Source organism: Emys orbicularis, chromosome 12 (genome assembly GCF_028017835.1).
Source record: "Emys orbicularis isolate rEmyOrb1 chromosome 12, rEmyOrb1.hap1, whole genome shotgun sequence".
Taxonomy (NCBI): Eukaryota; Metazoa; Chordata; order Testudines; family Emydidae; genus Emys; species Emys orbicularis.
Genome location: NC_088694.1, coordinates 47,689,146 through 47,707,986, shown reverse-complemented (window position 1 = coordinate 47,707,986; position 18,841 = coordinate 47,689,146). Strand labels below are relative to the sequence as shown.

Sequence of the window (18,841 nt, the reverse complement as noted above, 5' to 3'; positions counted from 1 at the left end):
AAATAATAGATCGATTCCTATCGTCCCTCCACCCCACCTCCCCGTCTCCCTCCGGATGGAACAACCCGCCCCGTGCCGATTGGATGGCTGCCCGCGGAGCCCCGCCCTCCCCCGGTAGAATGCATTGGGTCGGGTCTCCCCCAGCTGGAGATTTAAAGAGACAGAGTCTGATTTTGAAAAAGGAAGGAGAAGCCAAGTGCGATGGAAACATTTCCCCTCTAGGGGGCTCCGGCTCCGTTCCGACCCCAGCGCAGGGACTGGCTGGTTCAAGGGGGTGGGGAATGGGGCCTTTCCCCTCTGGGGGGCGCTGGTGACTGGCTGGCTCAGGATGTGGAGAATGGGTCCTTTCCCCTCTACGGGGCGCCATCTCTGATCCAGCCCCAGCCCCAGCCCCGTCTCTGCAATCCATTCCTGTTCAGTAGAGAAATCCGCTCCTGGTTTCTGCTCTGACTTGTGGCTGGTGGCCATGTCACCCGTAGCCTGTGCAAACCTCGGGGCGGGCTACTTGGAAAACTGGGACTGGCTTCCCCATTGCAACTGGAATGGGCTCGCTGCAGCCCCCCTCCCTTTGCACCTGGAAATAGCCAGTGATATGGAAGGACCTCTGCTCTAGGAGGGTCCCCACCCAGCTCTACTGGTGCCCCTCAGTCCTCACCCACAGCCCCCTGCTAGCCCAGCTCTGCCAGTGCCCCTCACTCGCAGCCCCTGAAGGGGTTAATGTTTCCAGGTTCCCTTTTCCATGACCAGCGAGTAAGTGACGTGGTTAAGAAAATCCAGAGCAGCCCTGGTCTCCCTTGTTCTCATTAAACTAATGGAAACCAGGCCAAGCTGGGGGGGAAGCTGGGATCGGGGCCAAACGTCGGGGCCTGGACCCAGCCGGAATCGATATCCCAGCGTCTGGTCCGGTCGGGGCCCCTGGGGGTATCAAAGGCCTCGCCCCCGGCTTGGGGGGGGGGGGCAGTGCTGCCCTTGAACCCCACCCTACCCCCCTGCGCTGGGCCAGAGATCCCCACCCTCCTCCCCTCCCCTCTCTGCTCCCAACTCTGCAGCCGCCCCCCGTCTCGCCAAACCCTAGACCTCCAGCCCCCCCAATTTCCTTCCAGAGCCCGACCTGAGCCTCTCTCCCCTTCTGCCCCCTCTGCCCCCACCCATGCCCCCTTTCCCAACCAGCTCTGTCCCCCAGCCTCCCTCCCCTATAGCCCCCGCCTGAGTCTCTCTCTCCATCTCACCAACCCCTTCTAGTCCAGGCCCCTCAACCCCCCATTTCCTTTCAGACCCCTCCCCCCCAACTCCCTACTTTCCAGCCCCCCACCAGCTCCTTCACTTCCCCTCCCAGGCTCCCCTCCTGGCCCCCTTCCCCTCTAGCCCCCCCCCCAGCCTCTCTCCCCTGACTAACCCTCTCTAATCCAGTGGCCCCAAGTCCCCCCCATTTCCCTGAACCCCCCCCGAACCCTCCCCTCCCCCAGTTCCTTTACCACCACCCGCCCCAGCTGATCGCACTCCCCCAGCCCTTCCCCCATGTCTGTGTGTCCCATTGACGTGGGTCTGGCTCCGCTCTCCAATAGAAATCATGCCCCTGAGAGCTGGACTCTGACCCGAGACTGCGGAGACACCCCCCGCACCGGTCCGTCCGCCTCCCCGGGGTGTGTTAGAGAAAGAAAGAAAAGGGGAAAGGAACAGAAAGGACAAATCTCAGCCTCAGAATGTCACCTACCAACGTACGTCCCCCATGGCCAGCAGGGGGCAGTGACAAACTCTCCCCCCACCACAACACTGCATGGAGTTACCTGCCCCTCCACAGTGCCCATTATACAGTATAGCCGCCCCTTCCCTACCCCCACCCTCTGCTGCCCCTAGTGCCCATTATACAGAATAGCCGCCCCTTCCCCACCCCCACCCCCTGCTGCCCCTAATGCCCATTATACAGTACAGCCGCCCCTTCCCCATCCCCCACCCTGTATTGCCCCAGTGCCCATTATACAGTATAGCCGCCCTCCCCCACCCCCACCCTCTGCTGCCCCTAGTGCCCATTATACAGTACAGCTGCCCCTTCCCCACCCTGTATTGCCCCTAGTGCCCATTATACAGAATAGCTGCCCACCCCCACCCCCACCCTCTGCTGCCCCTAATGTCCATTATACAGTATAGCCGCCCCTTCCCCATTCCCCACACTGTATTGCCCCAGTGCCCATTATACAGTATAGCCGCCCTCCCCCACCCCCACCCTCTGCTGCCCCTAGTACCCATTATACAGTATAGCCACCCCTTCCCCACCCCTTCCCTGTGCTGCCCCCTACTACCCATTATACAGTACAGCCACCCCTTCCCCGCCCCCACCCTCTGCTGCTCCTACTGCCCATTATACAATATAGCTGCCTGTTCCCCACCCCCACCCTCTGCTGCCCCAGTGCCCATTATACAGAATAGCCGCCCACCCCCACCCTCTGCTGCCCCTAATGCCCATTATACAGTATAGCCGCCCCTTCCCCATCCCCCACACTGTATTGCCCCAGTGCCCATTATACAGTATAGCCGCCCTCCCCCACCCCCACCCTCTGCTGCCCCTAGTACCCATTATACAGTATAGCCTCCCCTTCCCCACACCCACTCTCTGCTGCCCCTAGTGCCCATTATACAGTATAGCCACCCCTTCCCCACCCCTTCCCTGTGCTGCCCCCTACTACCCATTATACAGTACAGCCACCCCTTCCCCGCCCCCACCCTCTGCTGCTCCTACTGCCCATTATACAATATAGCCGCCCCTTCCCCACCCCCACCCTCTGCTGCCCCAGGACAAAGCTCCCAGCTGGAGACCAGAGGGTTGTGTGGAGGGGTGAAGACCGGGGCATTTGGAGACCCGGACCACTGGCATTAAGGGGAGAGGGACAGAGCTAGGCCCAGCCAAGACGGCATCAGGGTCTGCGTGGCTCCCGGGAGCCTTTATCTCAACCCTGGCCTCTGTGGGGGACCGGCAAGGCGTGCCGCACGAAGCAGGGAGTATGTCTGCCGTCACTGCCGATACCCCCTAGGGGTCCCGGGCCCACAAGGATCCCAGCCGGGGTTCGTCTGGGCTGGATCAGCTGCGCGAAGCCCCGGAGAGGACGGGGGTGGCTGGTGCTAAAAGCCCTGTCTCAGAGTCGGGGGGGGGTGGGGGGTGGGCATGGGGCTGCCCCTGTGGGGCCTGCTGGGGCCCCGGCCCAGTGAAGCGGTCACTCCCAGGAGACCGGTGCCCGGCAGGGCACAGTGCAGGCTGCAGCCCTGTGGCTGTATGACAGGGGCAGGGGTGATACTGGGGTTGGGAACGGGAGTTGTGGCTGCCATGGGATAGTCTGTGTCCCTCCAGGGCCGCTGCATGTCAGTGGGGTACAGGTGTGTGGTCAGAGACTGTGCACGGTCCACCAGGGCCGGCTTTAGAAAGTGCGGGGCCCAATTCGAACATTTTCGGCGGAGCCCCGGCAGGGATGACGAAAAAAAAAAAACAGTAAAAAAAAGCCTTTAATTTCTTAGCAACCAGTTCCCTATAAAAAGTTCTGATTTAAGGAATGTGCCACAGTATGTATTTTTTGTACCAATAGGGTTACCATACGTCCGTATTTTCCGGGACGGCGATTTAAGAACCAAAAAGCCTGACATGTCCGGGAAAATACGGATGTATGTTAACCCTACCTAAAGTTCTTTTTTAAAATGATGGGCCTGAACTAGAAATGAGCTCCGTTTCATATATGCGGGTCCCCACCACTCCCTGCGGGTGTGCTAGGGTGACCAGATGTCCCGATTTTATAGGGACAGTCCCTATTTTGGGGTCTTTTTCTTCTATAGGATCCTATTACCCCCCCCCCACCCCGTCACGATTTTTCACACTTGCTGTCTGGTCACCCTAGGGTGTGCACATGTGTGGGTCCCAGCTGCTCCCTGCCCCCCTCATTGAAGCAGGTGTGCAGGGTTACTGCCCTGGGAACTGCAGGGCACCACTGGACATGGGGCTGGCTGGAGGCAGGGCAGGGGCTGACTGGAGGTAGGGTCTGGCTGCAGGCAGGGCAAGGGGTGCGGGGCTGGCTGGAGACAGGGGTGTGTGGGGTGGGCTGGCTGGCTTCAGGCAGGGCCGCAGGGGGGTGCGGCATGGGTTGGCAGGGCTGGAGACAGAGGAGTGCGGGACTGGCTGGCTTCAGGCAGGGGGGTGCAGCAGGGGTTGGCTGGAGACAGGGCAGGAGGTGCGGGGCTGGCTACAGGCAGGGCAGGGGGTGCAGGACTGGTGCGGGCAGGGGGGTGTCTGGGGCTGGCTGGCTTCGGGCAGGGCCGCAGGGGGGTGCGGCAGGGGTTGGCTGGAGACAGGGCCGGGGGTGCAGCAGGGGCTGGCTGCAGGCAGGGGGTGCGGGGATGGCTGGAGACAGGGGCTGGTGCGGGCAGGGCAGGGGGTGCGGGGCTGGAGACAGGGGCTGGCTGCGGGCAGGGCAGGGGATGCGGGGCTGGTGCGGGCAGAGGGTGCGGGTATAGCCCACCCTGTACGGTAAGTGCCCCCTCTCCCTCCGGGATAGCAGCAGCAGCAGCCCGGGGCTCGGGGGCTATTTAAAGGGCCCGGGGCTCCCCTGCTTCCACCGCCCTGGCCCTTTAAATAGCTGAGGAAGCCCTGGGGAAGCGGCGGGGCTCCAGCGGCTATTTAAAGGGCCGGGGCGGTAGCAGCAACGGGAGCCCCGGACTTTTTAAATAGCCCCAGAGCCCTGCAGCCCTACCCCAGGGCTCCAGCAGTGGGGCTCTGGTGGCAATTTAAAGGGCTTGGGGCTCCAGCCCCTGCTAGAGCCCGAGGCCCTTTAAATTGCCCCCTGGGGAAGCCGGGCCACCCCGGTATGGGAAACCGGCTCTTGCCGGTACACCGTACCGGGGCTTGGGTGCGGGGCCCTCTTAGGGGCGGGGCCCGATTCAGGGGAATTGGTTGAATTGGCCTAAAGCCGGCCCTGCGGTCCACCCACTTGAGCCAGCCCCACCCCCTGCCTTCTGTCATACACGGAGCAGGGCTGCTGACCCCCAGAAGTGGGTGGCACAGACAGACAGAAACCCCCTTTTCGTAGTGTCAAACACTAGACCTCACTCCCATAAATCCAGCCTGCTCTTTCTTTCTTTCTTTCTTTCTTTCTCCACCCCTCTCCACCCTCATTGGCTCCTGTCCCCTTCATCACACCCCCTTGATTCACACCCCCTTGCTCTCCAGCCCCACCCCCAGTCTCTGCCACTTCCTCATTTGTTGTTTTCAGGGTTCCAACGGGAGTCCCCCAGGGGGTGGGGGAGAGTTGGGACCCTCCTCGCACACTCTACCTGGCCCCACGGCCCCTGGCCTGGCAAGGCAGGGAGCAGGGGAACAAAGGAGACTTCCTGGAGGACGAGGGACGAAGGACCGGGAGGGCAGTTGCAGGCTTGAGGTTTTTCCCACCCGGCTGGCTCTGTCTCCTTCCCTCTCTTTCTGAACTTTCTTTTCTCTCTCTCTCTCTTCCTCCATCCCTTGTGCTCCAGCTCGTCGGGGGAACCCCACCACGACAGATGACATCCGGACGGGGATGACGGGCGGCAGGCGAGTTTTGGAGATGGTCTTCTCCGTCGGGTACCCAGGGACATCCTGTCCCCCCCCAGAGCAGGATGGGCCCCCATGACCCGTCCCCCCAGAGCAGGATGGGCCCCCACAGCCCGTCCCCCTAGCAGGATCACAGACTCCCTTGAGTTCCCACCATCCCAATGTTCCTCTCAGCTTCCCTGGTCTCTCCCACTCCCCCCCACCCCCCACCTGGTTCCCCCACTCCTGTTCCCACTAACGGGCTGCTCAGCCAGGTCTCCCCCCCCCCCCATCGACCTCCCCCCACAGCCTGTTCTCCCCTGCCTCCCAGATGGGATTGACCCCTCAGGCCTGGCTGCCAGGGCCGGCTCTGGCTTTTTTGCTGCTTTTTTGCCCACCCCTCAGCTCCGCTCTCCCGGGCCGGCCTGAGCGCCGGGGGAGGGCGGCCCCGCTCTTCCCGGCCAGCTGGAGCGCCGGGGGGAGGGCGGCAAGCCCGCCGCGGCTCCGCTCTCCCCGGCGGCCAGAGCACCGGGAGGAGGGCAGAGAGCCCGGCCGGGGCCCCGCTCTCCCCGACCGGCCGGAGCGCCGAGGTAGGGCGGCGAGCCCGGCCGCAGCCCCGCTCTCCCCGGGTGAGCGCCGCCGCCCTCCAGGTGCCGCCCCAGGCAAAAAAGCCTCCCGCCACCCCCCGCCCCCCGGCGGGGAGCGCGGCAGGGGAAGGCGGTGAGCCCGGCCGCGGGCCCGCTCTTCCCGGCCGGCCGGAGCTCCGGGGGAGGGCGGCCCCGCTCTTCCCGGCCAGCCGGAGCGCCGGGAGGAGGGCGGAGAGCCCGGCCGGGGCCCCGCTCTCCCCGACCGGCCGGAGCGCCGGGGGGAGGGCGGCGAGCCCGGCCGCGGCCCCGCTCTGCCCGGCCGGTCGGAGCGCCGAGACCGGCCGCAGCCCCGCTCTCCCCGGGTGAGCGCCGCCCCCCTCCAGGTGCCGCCCCAAGCACATGCTTGGAGGGCTGGTGCCTGGAGCCGGCCCTGCTGGCTGCCCCCAGTTATCCCCTAAACCTGGTCTCCCCCACCAATACTCCCTGCCCGCTTGGTCTCCCCGCTCCCCTCCAGGATACTGGTCTCCCCCAAGCAGCCCCCCAGCTTGGTCTCCCCCCTCCCCTCCTAATGACCCCCCCAGCCTGCTATCCCTCCCTCCTGGATGGGCCCCCCAGCCCAGTCTCCCCCCCTCCACTCATCCCCCAGTCAGCCCCTGTCTGATCTCGTGTCTCCCCCCTCCAGGACTCACCCCCCCAACACCATGCGGCCGCGCCGGTTCTTCATCTTGGTGCAGGATTTCTCTGGGGGAGGTGGGGGGCAGGTGCCCCGGGGCAGCCTCCTGAGCCAGGCGGGTGAGCCCCCCTCCCCGGACTGCCCCTTCTGGGCCAAGCTGCTGGACACGGAGGCCATGGTGCAGGTGCCGGCCCGGGCTGCGCGGGAGCTGAGCAAAGAGCAAGCCGGGATGCTGCAGGCCGTGACCAACGGGGATGAGCGACTGGAGCTCTTCAGACAGGAGGGGCTGCTGGGCAGGCGGGGGGCCCTGCGCCCGGGGGACCGGGTCCGGGTCCAGATCACCTCGGCCTCTGGGGAGAAGGTCCGGGGTGTCCTGCGCTACCGGGGACCCATGGGAGACAGCAAGGAGCAGGCTGGAGTCATCTTCGGGGTGGAACTGGTGGTGAGTGAGGGGGGAGCCTCTAGGGGGCGCCAGCTCCAATCAAGGACTGGCTAGACTGGGGGGAATGGAACATGAGATCTTACCCCTCTAGGGGGCACCAGCTCCGATCCGGGCCTGGTGGGCTAAAGGGGGCAGGGGATAGGACACGGCGCCTTCCTCTCTAGGGCGCAACAGCTCCAATCTGGAACTGTCTGGCTCAGGGGGCAGGGAATAGGACATGGGGCCTTTCCCTTCTAGGGGGCACCAACTCCGATCTGGCCTCACGGTGGGGGACTGTATCAGGCATCCATGACAACCCCCCTATTCTGTTCCTCTCCAGGGATCAGCAGCTGGGAAGGGTTTCACCGACGGCTCCTTCAGAGGCCAGAAGTTCTTCTCATGCCGGGAGAACTGCGGGGTTTTTGTGCCTGTGAGCCGGATTGAGCCAGAGGAGGGGTCTGAGTGCAGCCCCCTGATGGCTCCCCGGGGCAGCCGCCGGGCATACACAAGGCTCCAGCTGGCCGCAGGGGACCCCCTCAAATCTTCTCCACCCCTGGAGCTCGGCGATCGAGTCTTCTTCAAGATGGATGACAGCACCCCCACGGGCACTGTGGTTTTCTGCGACTATCTGCCCAAGAAGAAGATGACTGGGGTCTTCGTGGGGATCTGCCTGGTGAGAGGGCGTTGACCCCCAACTTCTAGGGTGGGGCCAGACAGCAAGATCCTTATTGAGAGGATCATAATTGGGGGCCCCTTTCCTGAACCCTTTTATTTTCCAGGATCAGCCCGTTGGCTCATGGGATGGCAAATTCAAAGACCAATTGCTCTGCCACTTCCCCTCTCCACAGTACGGGATCCTCCTGCCAATCGCCAAAGTACATAAAGGTAGGACCTACAGTAAACAGCAGGGGCAGGAAGCCCTCTGGGCTCGGCTTCATTGCACAGGGCATTGGCCCTGCCCATGCCATGCGGTCGCTGAGATACAACAGCCTTTCTCAGCCAACAAGATGGCTGCCCTCATGGCCTTTCTCCCAGCAATGCAATGGGACATAATGACATCCCTTCCAGACCCTCCGACTAGCTGTCCAAGATGGCCACCCCAATGGCAGTCACTTTCTGCCAGCCAAAATGGCCACCCCAGTAGTGGTCAATGCCTGTTGGCCAAGATGGTCACCGCAGTGCTGGTCAGTGATCACTGGCCAAGCTGGCCTCCCCAGTGGTGGTCTATGCCTGACAGCCAAGATGGCCAACCCAGGGGTGGTCAATACCTGATGGCCAAGATTGCCACCCAACAGGCCCCATCTGCTTAATGTCTGCCATGTTGTTTTGGTTCCTTTCCCTACAGAAAAGGCTGATGAAGACCCCAAGGCCTTGAGTGATGACCCCTCCCTAGGGCTCCTCGATGACCCCCCGTCCCCCTCCTCCATTCGATACCCCCCTAGACCAGAATGGGGGTCCCCTCATAGCTCCCCCTCCTCCCTGTTGACAGGGGGCACCGAGGAGCGGGGGGAAGGGGAGGAGGAGGAAGGAGGGGAGGAGGAGCTGGCTTCATCCCTGCTGGAAATCAACTCTATGGTGGAGGTGTACGACCCCCCAATCTACGGGGTGATCCGCTGGATTGGGGAGCTGCCGGATGTGGGGGAGACCATTGCAGGGCTGGAGCTGGTGAGACAATGGCAGACATCTGGGGGGGACAGTCACGGGGGTTTATGGGACCCCAACCCTGTCCTGAGTGGGGTCACCCCCATGGGGCAGGGTATGGGACTCCCAGCCCATCTTTAGTGGGGTCAATCCATGGGAGGGCTATAGGGCCCCCCAGCTGCCTCCCTTCTGGGGTCATCCCATGGGGGGCTATGAGACCCCGGCCCTCTTGACACAGTCCCTGCCCCTCTCTCCAGGAGGAGCCGATGTCCTCAGGCTGCACGGACGGGATCTACCGAGGGATGCGGTACTTCCAGTGCCCGCCTGGCAAGGCCCTCTTCGTCAAGAAACGCCACTGTCGGCCTGATGCCCGCTTTGGGGCGCCCCAGCCCCCCGAGAACCCCGTGCTGCGTTGCAACTCACTGGGTAGGACTCTTGGGGCCTGTGAGGGGAGAGACGGGAGCCAAGGGGGAAGGGCGGGGGGCACTTGAGGGGGATGGGGGACAATGCCCCAGGGGGATGGGGACAGAGCTGGGGGGGTGTCTCCCTGTAGGGATGGGATGGGAGGGGCGGGATAGTGATAGAGATCCCACTCCAGGTCTGCCTCCCCTCCCCCAGATTTCAGGGTCTACGCCAGCGAGCGGGTGCCGGAGGACACCCCCCCAGGGCTGGGTGAAGAGGGGGGTCAGCGCCTGACGGGCTGGAAGAAGGGGATCCAGGGTCATTGCAACTCCTGCTACCTCGACGCCACCCTCTTCTGGTGAGTGACTCCCCCCCACTCCCCTCCCAGAGCCGGGGAGAGAACCCAGGAGTCCTGGCTCCCAGCCCCCTCCGCCTGCCCGCCAGCCAACTGACCGGCCGGCTTCTCTAACCACTAGCCCCCATCCCCTCCCAGAGCCGGGGAGAGAACCCAGGAGTCCTGCCTCCCAGCCCCGCCCGCCAGCCAGCCGGCTGCTCTAACCACTAACTCCCATCCCCTCCCAGAGTCGGGGAGAAAACCAGGAGTCCTGGCTCTCAGTCCCCCCTGCTCTAACCCACTAGACCCCGCTCCCCGTCCAGAGCCAGGGAGAGAACCCACTAGAACTCCCTCCCCTCCTGGAGCTGGGGAGAGAACCCAGGAGTCCTGGCTCCCAGCTCCCTGCTCTAACCACTAGCCCCCACTCCCCTCCCAGAGCCAGGGATAGAACCCAGGAGTTCTGACCTTCCCCGCCCCCACAGCATGTTTGCCTTCAGCTCCGTGCTGGACTCGCTGCTGCTGCGCCCCGCGGACAAGAACGATGGGGCGACTTACGAGGAGACCCGGGACCTGCTGAGAACCGAGATCGTTAACCCTCTGCGCAAGTGCGGGCATGGGGGGGGGGCTCTGCAGGGGAAGGGGGGTCTCTGTGGGTGGGTGGGGTCTATGGAGGCGTGAGGGGGGGTCTCTATAGGAGCAGGGGATGATGGGTTTATGGAGAGGTGAGGGTGTCTCTGGGGGTGACAGGTCTATAGAGGGGTGCAGGGGGGTCTCTGGGGGTGGGGCCTATGCAGGGGTGAGGGGGTCTCGGTGGGTGAGGAGGTGTTTGGGGGAGGGAGGAAGGGAGGGGGAGTCTCTGGGAGAGGCTGGGGGTGTGGCGGATTGTGTCCGGGGGGAGGGAGTCTCAGAGGGGGGGGGGCTGAGGGGGTATGTGGGCGGATTGCCAGCGGGGTAACCCCCCACCCTCCTCTCCCCAGACACGGCTACGTCTGCGCCACCAAGGTGATGTCCCTGCGGCGGGTGCTGGAGGCGGCTGGACACTCCCCGGGCTTCACCAGCGAGGAGAAAGGTGGTGGGGGTGGGGGTGGGGGAGGGGAATGGGGGAGGAGGAGCAGGGGTACAGGGAAGGGGGCAGGGGGGAGTGGCAAGGGGAGGGGCAGGGGATATGGGACAAACGTTGGGGTGCAGAGGGAGGGGATGTGGGGAAGGGGCTGCAGGGGGGGTTTAGGCGTGCAGGGGGAAGGGGTGGAGGGGCTGGGGGAGGGGGCTGGAGTGCAGGGGGTCCCCACTCTCACCCATGCGTTCCCCCCCCAAGACCCCGAGGAGTTCCTCACCCTGCTGTTCCGGGTGCTGAAGGTGGAGCCCCTCTTTAAGATCCGGTAAGACCCCCCAGGCCCTCCATTCCTGTGTCTGGCCAGCTCCTCCCGCTCCCCATCTGCCTGACTGGAAGGGTCTCCCCTCCTTCCACCCCCTCCCCCTTCTGCTGCCCCCCCACTCTCTCCTGCCAAGCTTCCACCTCCCCCACCACTGTCCGCCAAACACCCCCCACCCCACTACCCCCCTTTCCCCACATGCCTGCCCGCCTACTCCCCAACTTATCCCCCTCCTACAATTCCCCGCAAAGTCCCCCTCCCAACCCCCCTTCCCCACACCCTCTCCATCTCCCCGCTACACATTCCCCTTTTGCCCCTCCTCTGCCCCCCTCCCGACACCCCCCAGCTCCCCCTTTCCCCTCCACTAACCCCATCTCTCTCTCCCCCCACCCAGGTCAGCGGACAAGGACCCCCAGGGTTGCATCTTTTACCAGATCTTCATGGAGGGGAGTGCAGGGGGGGTGGGCCGGGGGGTCCCCACAGTGCAGCAGCTGCTGGAGGGGTCACTGGCCGCTGGTGACCTCAAGTTCACCGAGGTGAGAGGCGGGGGATGGGGAGAGGAGTGGGTGCTGAGGGGGAGGGCTGGAGCCCCGATCCCCCCTCTCTGCCCCCCAACACTAACCACCCCTTGCCCCTACCCCCCGCCAGGCCCCCTCCTGCCTCATCTTGCAGATGCCCCGCAATGGCAAGTACTACAAGGCCTTTGCCACCATCCTGCCTAGCCTGGAGCTGGACCTCACTGACCTGCTGGAAGACAGTAAGGGGGGGCCAGGGGGAGGGCTGGAGGGGTGGGTAGCAAAAGGGGGAGGGGACAGCCAGGAGGTGGGCGGGGGGCAGGAGATGTGAGGAAGGTGGCAAGATGGGGGTGAGCGGGGGACAGAAGGAGGTGGGGGGCAGTGAGGAGGGGGGAGGCTGCAGGGAAGGGGAGGGGTCAGCAAGGAAGAGGGAGGTGGGGGGCACGAGAGAGTTGGGGCAGAAGGAGGTGGTGGGGGGCAGCTGGGAGGTCAGAAGGAGGGGGTGTGGGAGGAGCATGGGGAGGTGGGGGAGGGGCAGAAGCAGAAAGAGGTTGTGGGGGAGGGTCACAGGCAGGTAGGTGGGGTGGAAGGGTCAGAAGGAGGGGGTGTGGGAGGTGGGGGGAGGAGCAGGAGCAGAAAGAGGGGATGGGGAAGGGGGCAGCAGGGGAGGAGTGAGAGGAGGTGCGGGGAGGGGCAGGGGCAGAAAGAGGTGGTGGGGAAGGTAGGCGGAGGGTGGGGGCAGAAGGAGGTAATGGGGGAGGGGCACAGAAAGATGGATGGAGGGACAGTGGCAGGGACGTGGAGGGAGAGGAGAGGCAGAAAGAGGTTGGGGGGAGGGGAGGGGCAGAAGGCAGTGGTGGGGGAGGGCACAGGGAGGTGGTGGAGGAGGGGCAGGCAGGAGATGGGGGTGTTGGGGAGAGGGTAGCGGGAGGGGGCAGGGCGCAGGGAGGTGGTGGGGGAGGGGAAGCAGTGTGAAGGGGGGTTGTCCCTCAGGTGCCGGCGCTGTGATTGACCCCCCTCCCCCTCTGCTTTGGCAGCCCCCCGGGAGTGCTGCATCTGCCAGGCTCTGGCACTGAGCGAATGCCCCCAGTGCTACGGGGACCCCAGCATCGGAGCAGGGAGCACCCGTCAGTACTGCACTATCTGCTGCCAGCAGGTACCGCCCGCCGGCCACCAGGGGGAGACACGGAGATGGGGGTGTGGGGAGCGCTGGGGGTGAGAGGGGAGAGGGGGATGGAGGATGCAGGGAATATTGGGGTGGGGGTGGGGGAGGCAGAGGTGGGTGTCTGGGGGAGGTGGGGGGGTTCTGGTACATGCTGTTCCCCGTAATCACCCCCTCCCCCCACTCAGGTTCACCGTCACCGCGCCCGGCGCTCCCACCGCCCCCGCGCCCTGCGCCTACCCCCAGAGCTGGAGCACCTGCCGCCCCCACCAGGCCCCCCGCCCCGCCAGACTATGCAGCTCTACGCCGCCCTCTGCATCCAGACCAGCCACTATGTGGCCTTCGCCCGCCACGGTCCACGCCGCGGCCAATGGCTCTTCTTTGACAGCATGGCCGACCGCCAGGGTGAGCTGCGCGCTGGCCCTTTAAAGGGGGGGTGTCTGCAGGGGACGTGGCTGGGGGCTGCCCCTGGTGGGCACCCCAGGAATTGCAGCAGGGAGACTCCCGTCTTCCTTCCCTCTTTCTCCATTTTCTCCTTCCCTCTTTTCTTTCTTTTCTTTCTTTTCTCTCCTTTCTGTCCCTATCTCCCGTCTTCCTTCCCTCTTTCTCCATTTTCTCCTTCCCTCTTTTCTTTCTTTTCTCTCCTTTCTGTCCCTATCTCCATTTTCCTCCCCTTTTTCTCCAGCTCTTCCCTCTTTTCCTTCTCTCATTTTCTCCTTCCTTCTTTTCTTCCATTCTCAACATTCTTTCCCCTTTTTCTTCCCTCTTTCCATCTGTTTTTTCCTTCTCTCCCTTTTCTCCTTCCTGCTTTCCTCCACCTCTTTCTTTGCTCTCTTTTCCTTCCCTCTTTCTCTCCATTTGCTCCTTCTCTTTTCAACTTCTCCTTCCTTTTCTTTTTTCTTTCTCTCACTTCCCTTTCCTCCTCTCTCTCCATTTTCTCCTTTTCATTTTCTCTCTTATTCTTTTCTGTCTCATTTCTTCCCCCTTATGAGTCCCTCTCCATTTTCTCTTCTCTCTCATTTCTCTTTCCCATTCCCCCTCTTGTTACCAGATTTGCCCATTACTTTGGGGTACGCTCATTTATTCGGGTTACTCTTCTGGGGAAGGGGGTTCTGTAATTCTATCAATGTACTGCTTGTGTCACTTGTGTTTACATATGGAGCTCTACTTCTCCCTTCTGCAAGTCCCCTCCCAGTGGAGCTATCCTGCAGGACCTAGGGTCCCTAGGGCTGGGTTACTCCCACCCCAGAACCGGATGAACACCCACCCCCACACGTACATTAACAGAGCAAGTCTGAGTGGACCGGGTCCATCAGCACTGTCAAGCTGACCCCTTATATGCCCCTGCACTCACTGGGCTGGAGGAAGCAGCACTTTCCAGCTGTCTCTCCTTATATGCCCCTGGGCTCCATGGACTGGGTCAAGCAGCACTTTCAAGCTGTTACCCTTATGCGTCCCAGTTTCAGCACGTCCCTATCCCCACTCCCCCAACACAATTGTACTGGCAGTAACCTACTCGATGAGCAAACCCCACAGTATTTTGGGCGCTGCAGGGATCTTTTGCTTAGGTAAAAGAAGCGTTGCTGTAGAGTGAATGGGGGAAGCTAAAAACACAAACGAGTAAAGTTCAGCAAGAGAGAGAGAAGCAACCAACTTAACCATAGAAGTTATTTATTGAATAATAGTGATAACTACACAAGGAGAGCTAAACCAAACTAACATACATGATTAAAGGTTAATACCTTAGAAAGGAAAACACAGAGAGAGAAAGAGGGGGGATCTCACCCACTCCATGAGGCTTGAACTGGTCGAGGTTCCCAGGTGATGGTGGTAGCTGAGGGTCCTGAATGCTGGAGACAGGCAGAGCCCCCAGCACGATCAGTCAGAAGATGGAGTTCCAGTGGAACTGATGCATAGTGTGGATCTAAGCATCAGAACCCTGACTACAGGGTGAGTAGGGATTTTTGTAGAGAAATTGCAATTGTTGAAGGGAGAACACTAGATTTGTTTATAGGTAAACTGATGACTCAAGGGTTTTCTTTAGACTAGACAATAGGAGCTGATCACTTTTGGCTATGGGTGGTGTTTTCTTCCAGGGAGCTCACAATGCAACTAGGCTGCTTCAGTATTTGGATCTCAATTAAGGATTCATTACTAGAATTGGTCTGATAATTGCTGAGCCGGGTGTGGGCAGGCATAGGTTCATTAGCATCTGGAGCAGAGATTCCCAGGATGCAGTGCTTCCCTGCTTTTTCTGGTCCCAGAATTCAGTGTGGTTCTCTGTTCTCCATTCTGTATGTAAATTGAGATGTCTCCCTGTCCCATCTTTCATGCAGATGAGGCTAGGGGAGTTGTCTCTGCTCTCCATTCTGTATGCTAACGGAGATGTCTTAATCTTGTCACCCTTGTCAGGAGGGGTCTAGGTGTGTCTCCCAACGCCCTTCACTGCTCTCTGCAAGTTTTCTTCTTCTGATGGGTTTTGGTTTAAGCAGAGGCTGGGGGGTGGGAGGTGTCTTTCATGAGTCCGGCTGGATACTGCACCCTGGTTCCCCAGGAACACAGAGGTGTCTGGTATCACTCTCTCCCCTTTATATTTCTTCTCTCCATTTTCTCCTTCTCGTTCTTTCCTTTTCTGTCTTCTCTCCACTTTCTCCTTTTTCTGTTTTACACTTGTCTTTCCCCTTCTTCCTCTCCTTTTTATTTTTTCCCAATTTCTCCTCCTTTATATCCATCCTTCTCTCCACTTTTTCCTTTCCTCTCTTTCTAGCTTTTGTCACTCCTTATTTCTCCCTCTTTTGTTTCCATTCGTTTTTCCTCTTTCCTTTTTCTCATTCTCGTCTTCTCTCTCCATTTCTCCATTCTCCTCTTACGATTTTCCGTTCCCATTCTCTTTATCCATTCCTCCTCTCCCTTCTTTCTCTGTTAATTTTCTCATTCCTTTTTTTGCTCCATTTCTCGTTCCCTTCTTCCTCTCTCCATTTTCTCGTTCCCATCTTCTCCCCCTTTCCATACCTTCCCTCCCCCCCTCCACTATTTTATTCATTCTTTTTCTCTCCTTTTCCGCCTTCTCTCTTTCCGTCTCTCCTTTTTAACCCCTTCCTTCCCCCTCCTTCCTTTCCAGGTGGCCAGAATGGCTTCAACATCCCGCGGGTCACACCTTGCCCGGAGGTGGCCGACTACCTGGAGATGAGCCCGGAGGAGCTCCAGGTGCTGGACCCCAAGTCCCTGCCCCCCTGTGCCCGACGCCTGCTCTGCGATGCCTACATGTGCCTCTACCACAGCCCCACCCTTGGGCTTTACAAATAGTCTCTCCCCTGGGGTGCAGGGATACGGCGATTGGGGAGAGGGCAACGGAACTGCTGCCCAATGAGGGGACTTTATTTGCACCATGAATGCACCTGTGCCTTTAAGAAGCGTCTGGAAACGACTTGGACCTATAGCTCAACCTTGGTATCCTTATGCCCCTTAAAAGGGCTGGATCAGAGCTGGTGCCCCCTGGAGGGGAAAGGTCCTGTGTCCCATTCCCCTCCCTTTGAGCCAGCCGGTCCCCCATCCTGGGGCCAGATGGGAGCTGGCGCCCCCTAGAGGGGAAAGGCCCCATGTCCCATTCCCCACCCCCTGAGCCAGCCAGTCCCACATCCTGGGGCCAGATGGGAGCTGGCGCCACAAGACGAGAAAGGACCTGTGGCCTATTCACCCACCTACATGCAGGTGGTCGAGAGCAAGCACACGAGCTCTGAGCTTTTCTACACCCTGCTGGGGGGCATCATGAGATGGCCTGAACTCATGGGTCTTAGGGGCTGTCCCTGGGCCCCACTTCTTCTGCTGCTTCCCCCCGCCCCCCATAGCCAGTAGGTGGTGATGGCCCCATTGTGACACTGACATTAAAAGCGGACAGGACTGAAAAATCCCACTGCCGTGGGCCTCAACCAAACCAGATTTAAGACTCATCCTTTGCAAACCTGGCTGAATAAACTGGTGACTTATAGTATCACGGCGCCGAGGAGAACCGGACCTACACGGTCTGTATCTCAGCAGCTGGGCTCCAGTGCCACTTTGCTGTAGAGGCTTGCCGCACCGAGTGGCCGCTGGAGACATCCTGGAGGGCTTCCAGGAGAGATGGGGGGCTGTGTGGACATCCCTGGACAAGGCCAGAGCTTGGCTGGAATCCGGGGTGCAATTCTGGGCCCCAGCCGTTCCAGAAGGAGGGAGCAGGCGCCGAGAAGGGACGACCAGGGGAACGGAAAGTCGGGCTGACGAGAGGGGAGTGAAAGAGCTGGGCTTGTTTAGTCTAGCAAAGAGCCGGCCGAGAGGGGATCTGTCTGCTGTCTATAAATACATCAGGCCGGGGGCGGGCTAAATACCAGGGAGGGTGAAGAGCTATTGAAGCTAAAGGACAATGTTGGCATGAGAACAAATGGCTGCAAATGGGCCATTAACCAACTCCAGCTGGAAAGTAGGAGGAGGGTTCTCACCACCAGAGGGGTGAGGTGCTGGAATGGCCTCCAATAGGAGGTGTGGGGGCAAATAATCAAGTAGATTTAAGGCTGAGCTGGGCAAATGCATGAGCACGATTGTATGACGGGGAGGCAGCCGTCCTCTGTTCCTAATGGTCATGCTTCAGGGTTCCAGCCAGCCACTGGTAGGAGTCAGGAAGGGATTTCCCACCCAGTGTATGCTGGGAAGTTATTTTTGAATCACCTTCCTTGGAAGCCCCAGGGATGGCCACTTCTGGAGAGGGGCCATTGGACAGGGAGGGCAGGGGTCTGAGGTGGCTCCCAGCATCCTCTCTCTCAGGTGCTCGTCTGGCTGGTTCTTGCTCATAGGCCTGGACTCTCGCTGGTCGCCGTATGCGGGGCAGGGAAGCAATTTTCCCTCAGCGGAGCTTGGCAGGAACCTGGGGGAGGTCTGCCTCCCTCTGCACCATGTGGGTGTGGGTCACTTGCCAAGATTAGCTGGATTCCATGGGATGGGCGTGGGCATTGGGCACTAATTGGAGAAGTGAGGGATTAAACTCCCGCTCTGGGTAGACAAGCCCGAAGTGCGACCCGACTTTGCGCCAATTCTGTTCCCAGAGTGGATTCGATTCACCCCCCAGAGCTACTAGCTTCCCCGGCCCTTAGTGATGAGGAAGGTCACAAGGAGCGGTAGCAAGTTTCACTACCCCCCGCCAGATTGCTCCTGCCACCCCTCAAAAGACCCTCACTTTGTGTGGGCCTGCTACTGCCTCTGTGTCATGCCCAGGGTTTGGGCGGTCAGGGCTGGTGCTAGATAGAGCCCAGACCTTAGGTTGGGGTCTAAGAGCGATATCCTGAGCTGGGGACCAGGATAAGGGGCAAAAGCTGGTGGCAAAGCCCAAGTATCGATGCTAGGGGTCGGGACTGGAGTCACCCTTCCAGGCCCGGGCTGGGGTCAGCAGATTGAACTGAGAGACAGGTCCAGCTCTGGCTGGCCTCCTTGCACAGCCACTTTCTGGAACGCCTCCTGGGTTCAAATAGAGCATCTGGGCCAATCAGGGACTAGGAGGAAGCTGTCACTCAGTCCAGCCTTCCGAGGTGGTACTTCCTGTGGTGGTGATCTTCCAGGGGAGGATGCCCGCGGCCTGGAGGTGTCGGCCACCCCTGCAGAACCTCACCCCTGAGCCTGCTGCTCTCCTAGAGCTGAGCCCCCAGGAAATCCTTCTGGGGATCCCCTCTGCCTGGCAAGGGTGGGACCTGGCTGTGCCAGCCCGATATATGAGGAAGGTCTCCTCCCCGATGCTAGCAGCACCTCATCGGATTGGAGGGGAGCAGTGGCCCCACCCAGGGGAAAGATGGAGCACAGGCCAGCCAATCACCCCCAGAAGGCTGCAGAGGGGAGGGGGCTGTGTAACCATCTGTCCTGCCCGCCCTGAGAAGACTTGCAGGAGCAGTGGGGAGCTGATGGGATTGGAGGGGGGCAGGAGCTTGGGGGGGGGGAGCAAAGGGCTGCTGCAGCTGAGGAGGGATCAGGAGAGCCCAGAGTGGGGAGGTAAGTAGGGCTTGGGGTGGAGGGTGGTGTGGGGAGCAGGTATCTATAGACTCAGGGCAGTGGGGGTGGGTGGGACGAAGTGGCCATTTTCTGTACCATTTGTGTGAAGCAGGTGCGTGCCTCAGTTTCTCTCTGCACATTGCCTTGCTGCCCGGTGGGTGCACACCGGTTAACGCTGCTCC

The 18,841-nt window shown here is 61.1% G+C and overlaps 1 protein-coding gene across 1 annotated transcript; it reads left to right on the top strand.

The window, feature by feature from the left end:
• The first annotated feature begins 5,549 nt into the window (after positions 1–5,549).
• LOC135887064 (ubiquitin carboxyl-terminal hydrolase CYLD-like) lies at positions 5,550–15,956 on the top strand. The gene is made up of 15 exons (XM_065414844.1): positions 5,550–5,563; positions 6,812–7,244; positions 7,564–7,896; positions 8,003–8,108; positions 8,569–8,888; positions 9,122–9,290; positions 9,483–9,624; positions 10,083–10,205; positions 10,578–10,669; positions 10,916–10,979; positions 11,368–11,509; positions 11,622–11,730; positions 12,526–12,644; positions 12,839–13,055; positions 15,772–15,956. The coding sequence occupies exons 1-15, from the start codon at positions 5,550–5,552 to the stop codon at positions 15,954–15,956; spliced, it is 2,568 nt and encodes an 855-aa protein (XP_065270916.1).
• The last annotated feature ends 2,885 nt before the right edge of the window (positions 15,957–18,841 follow it).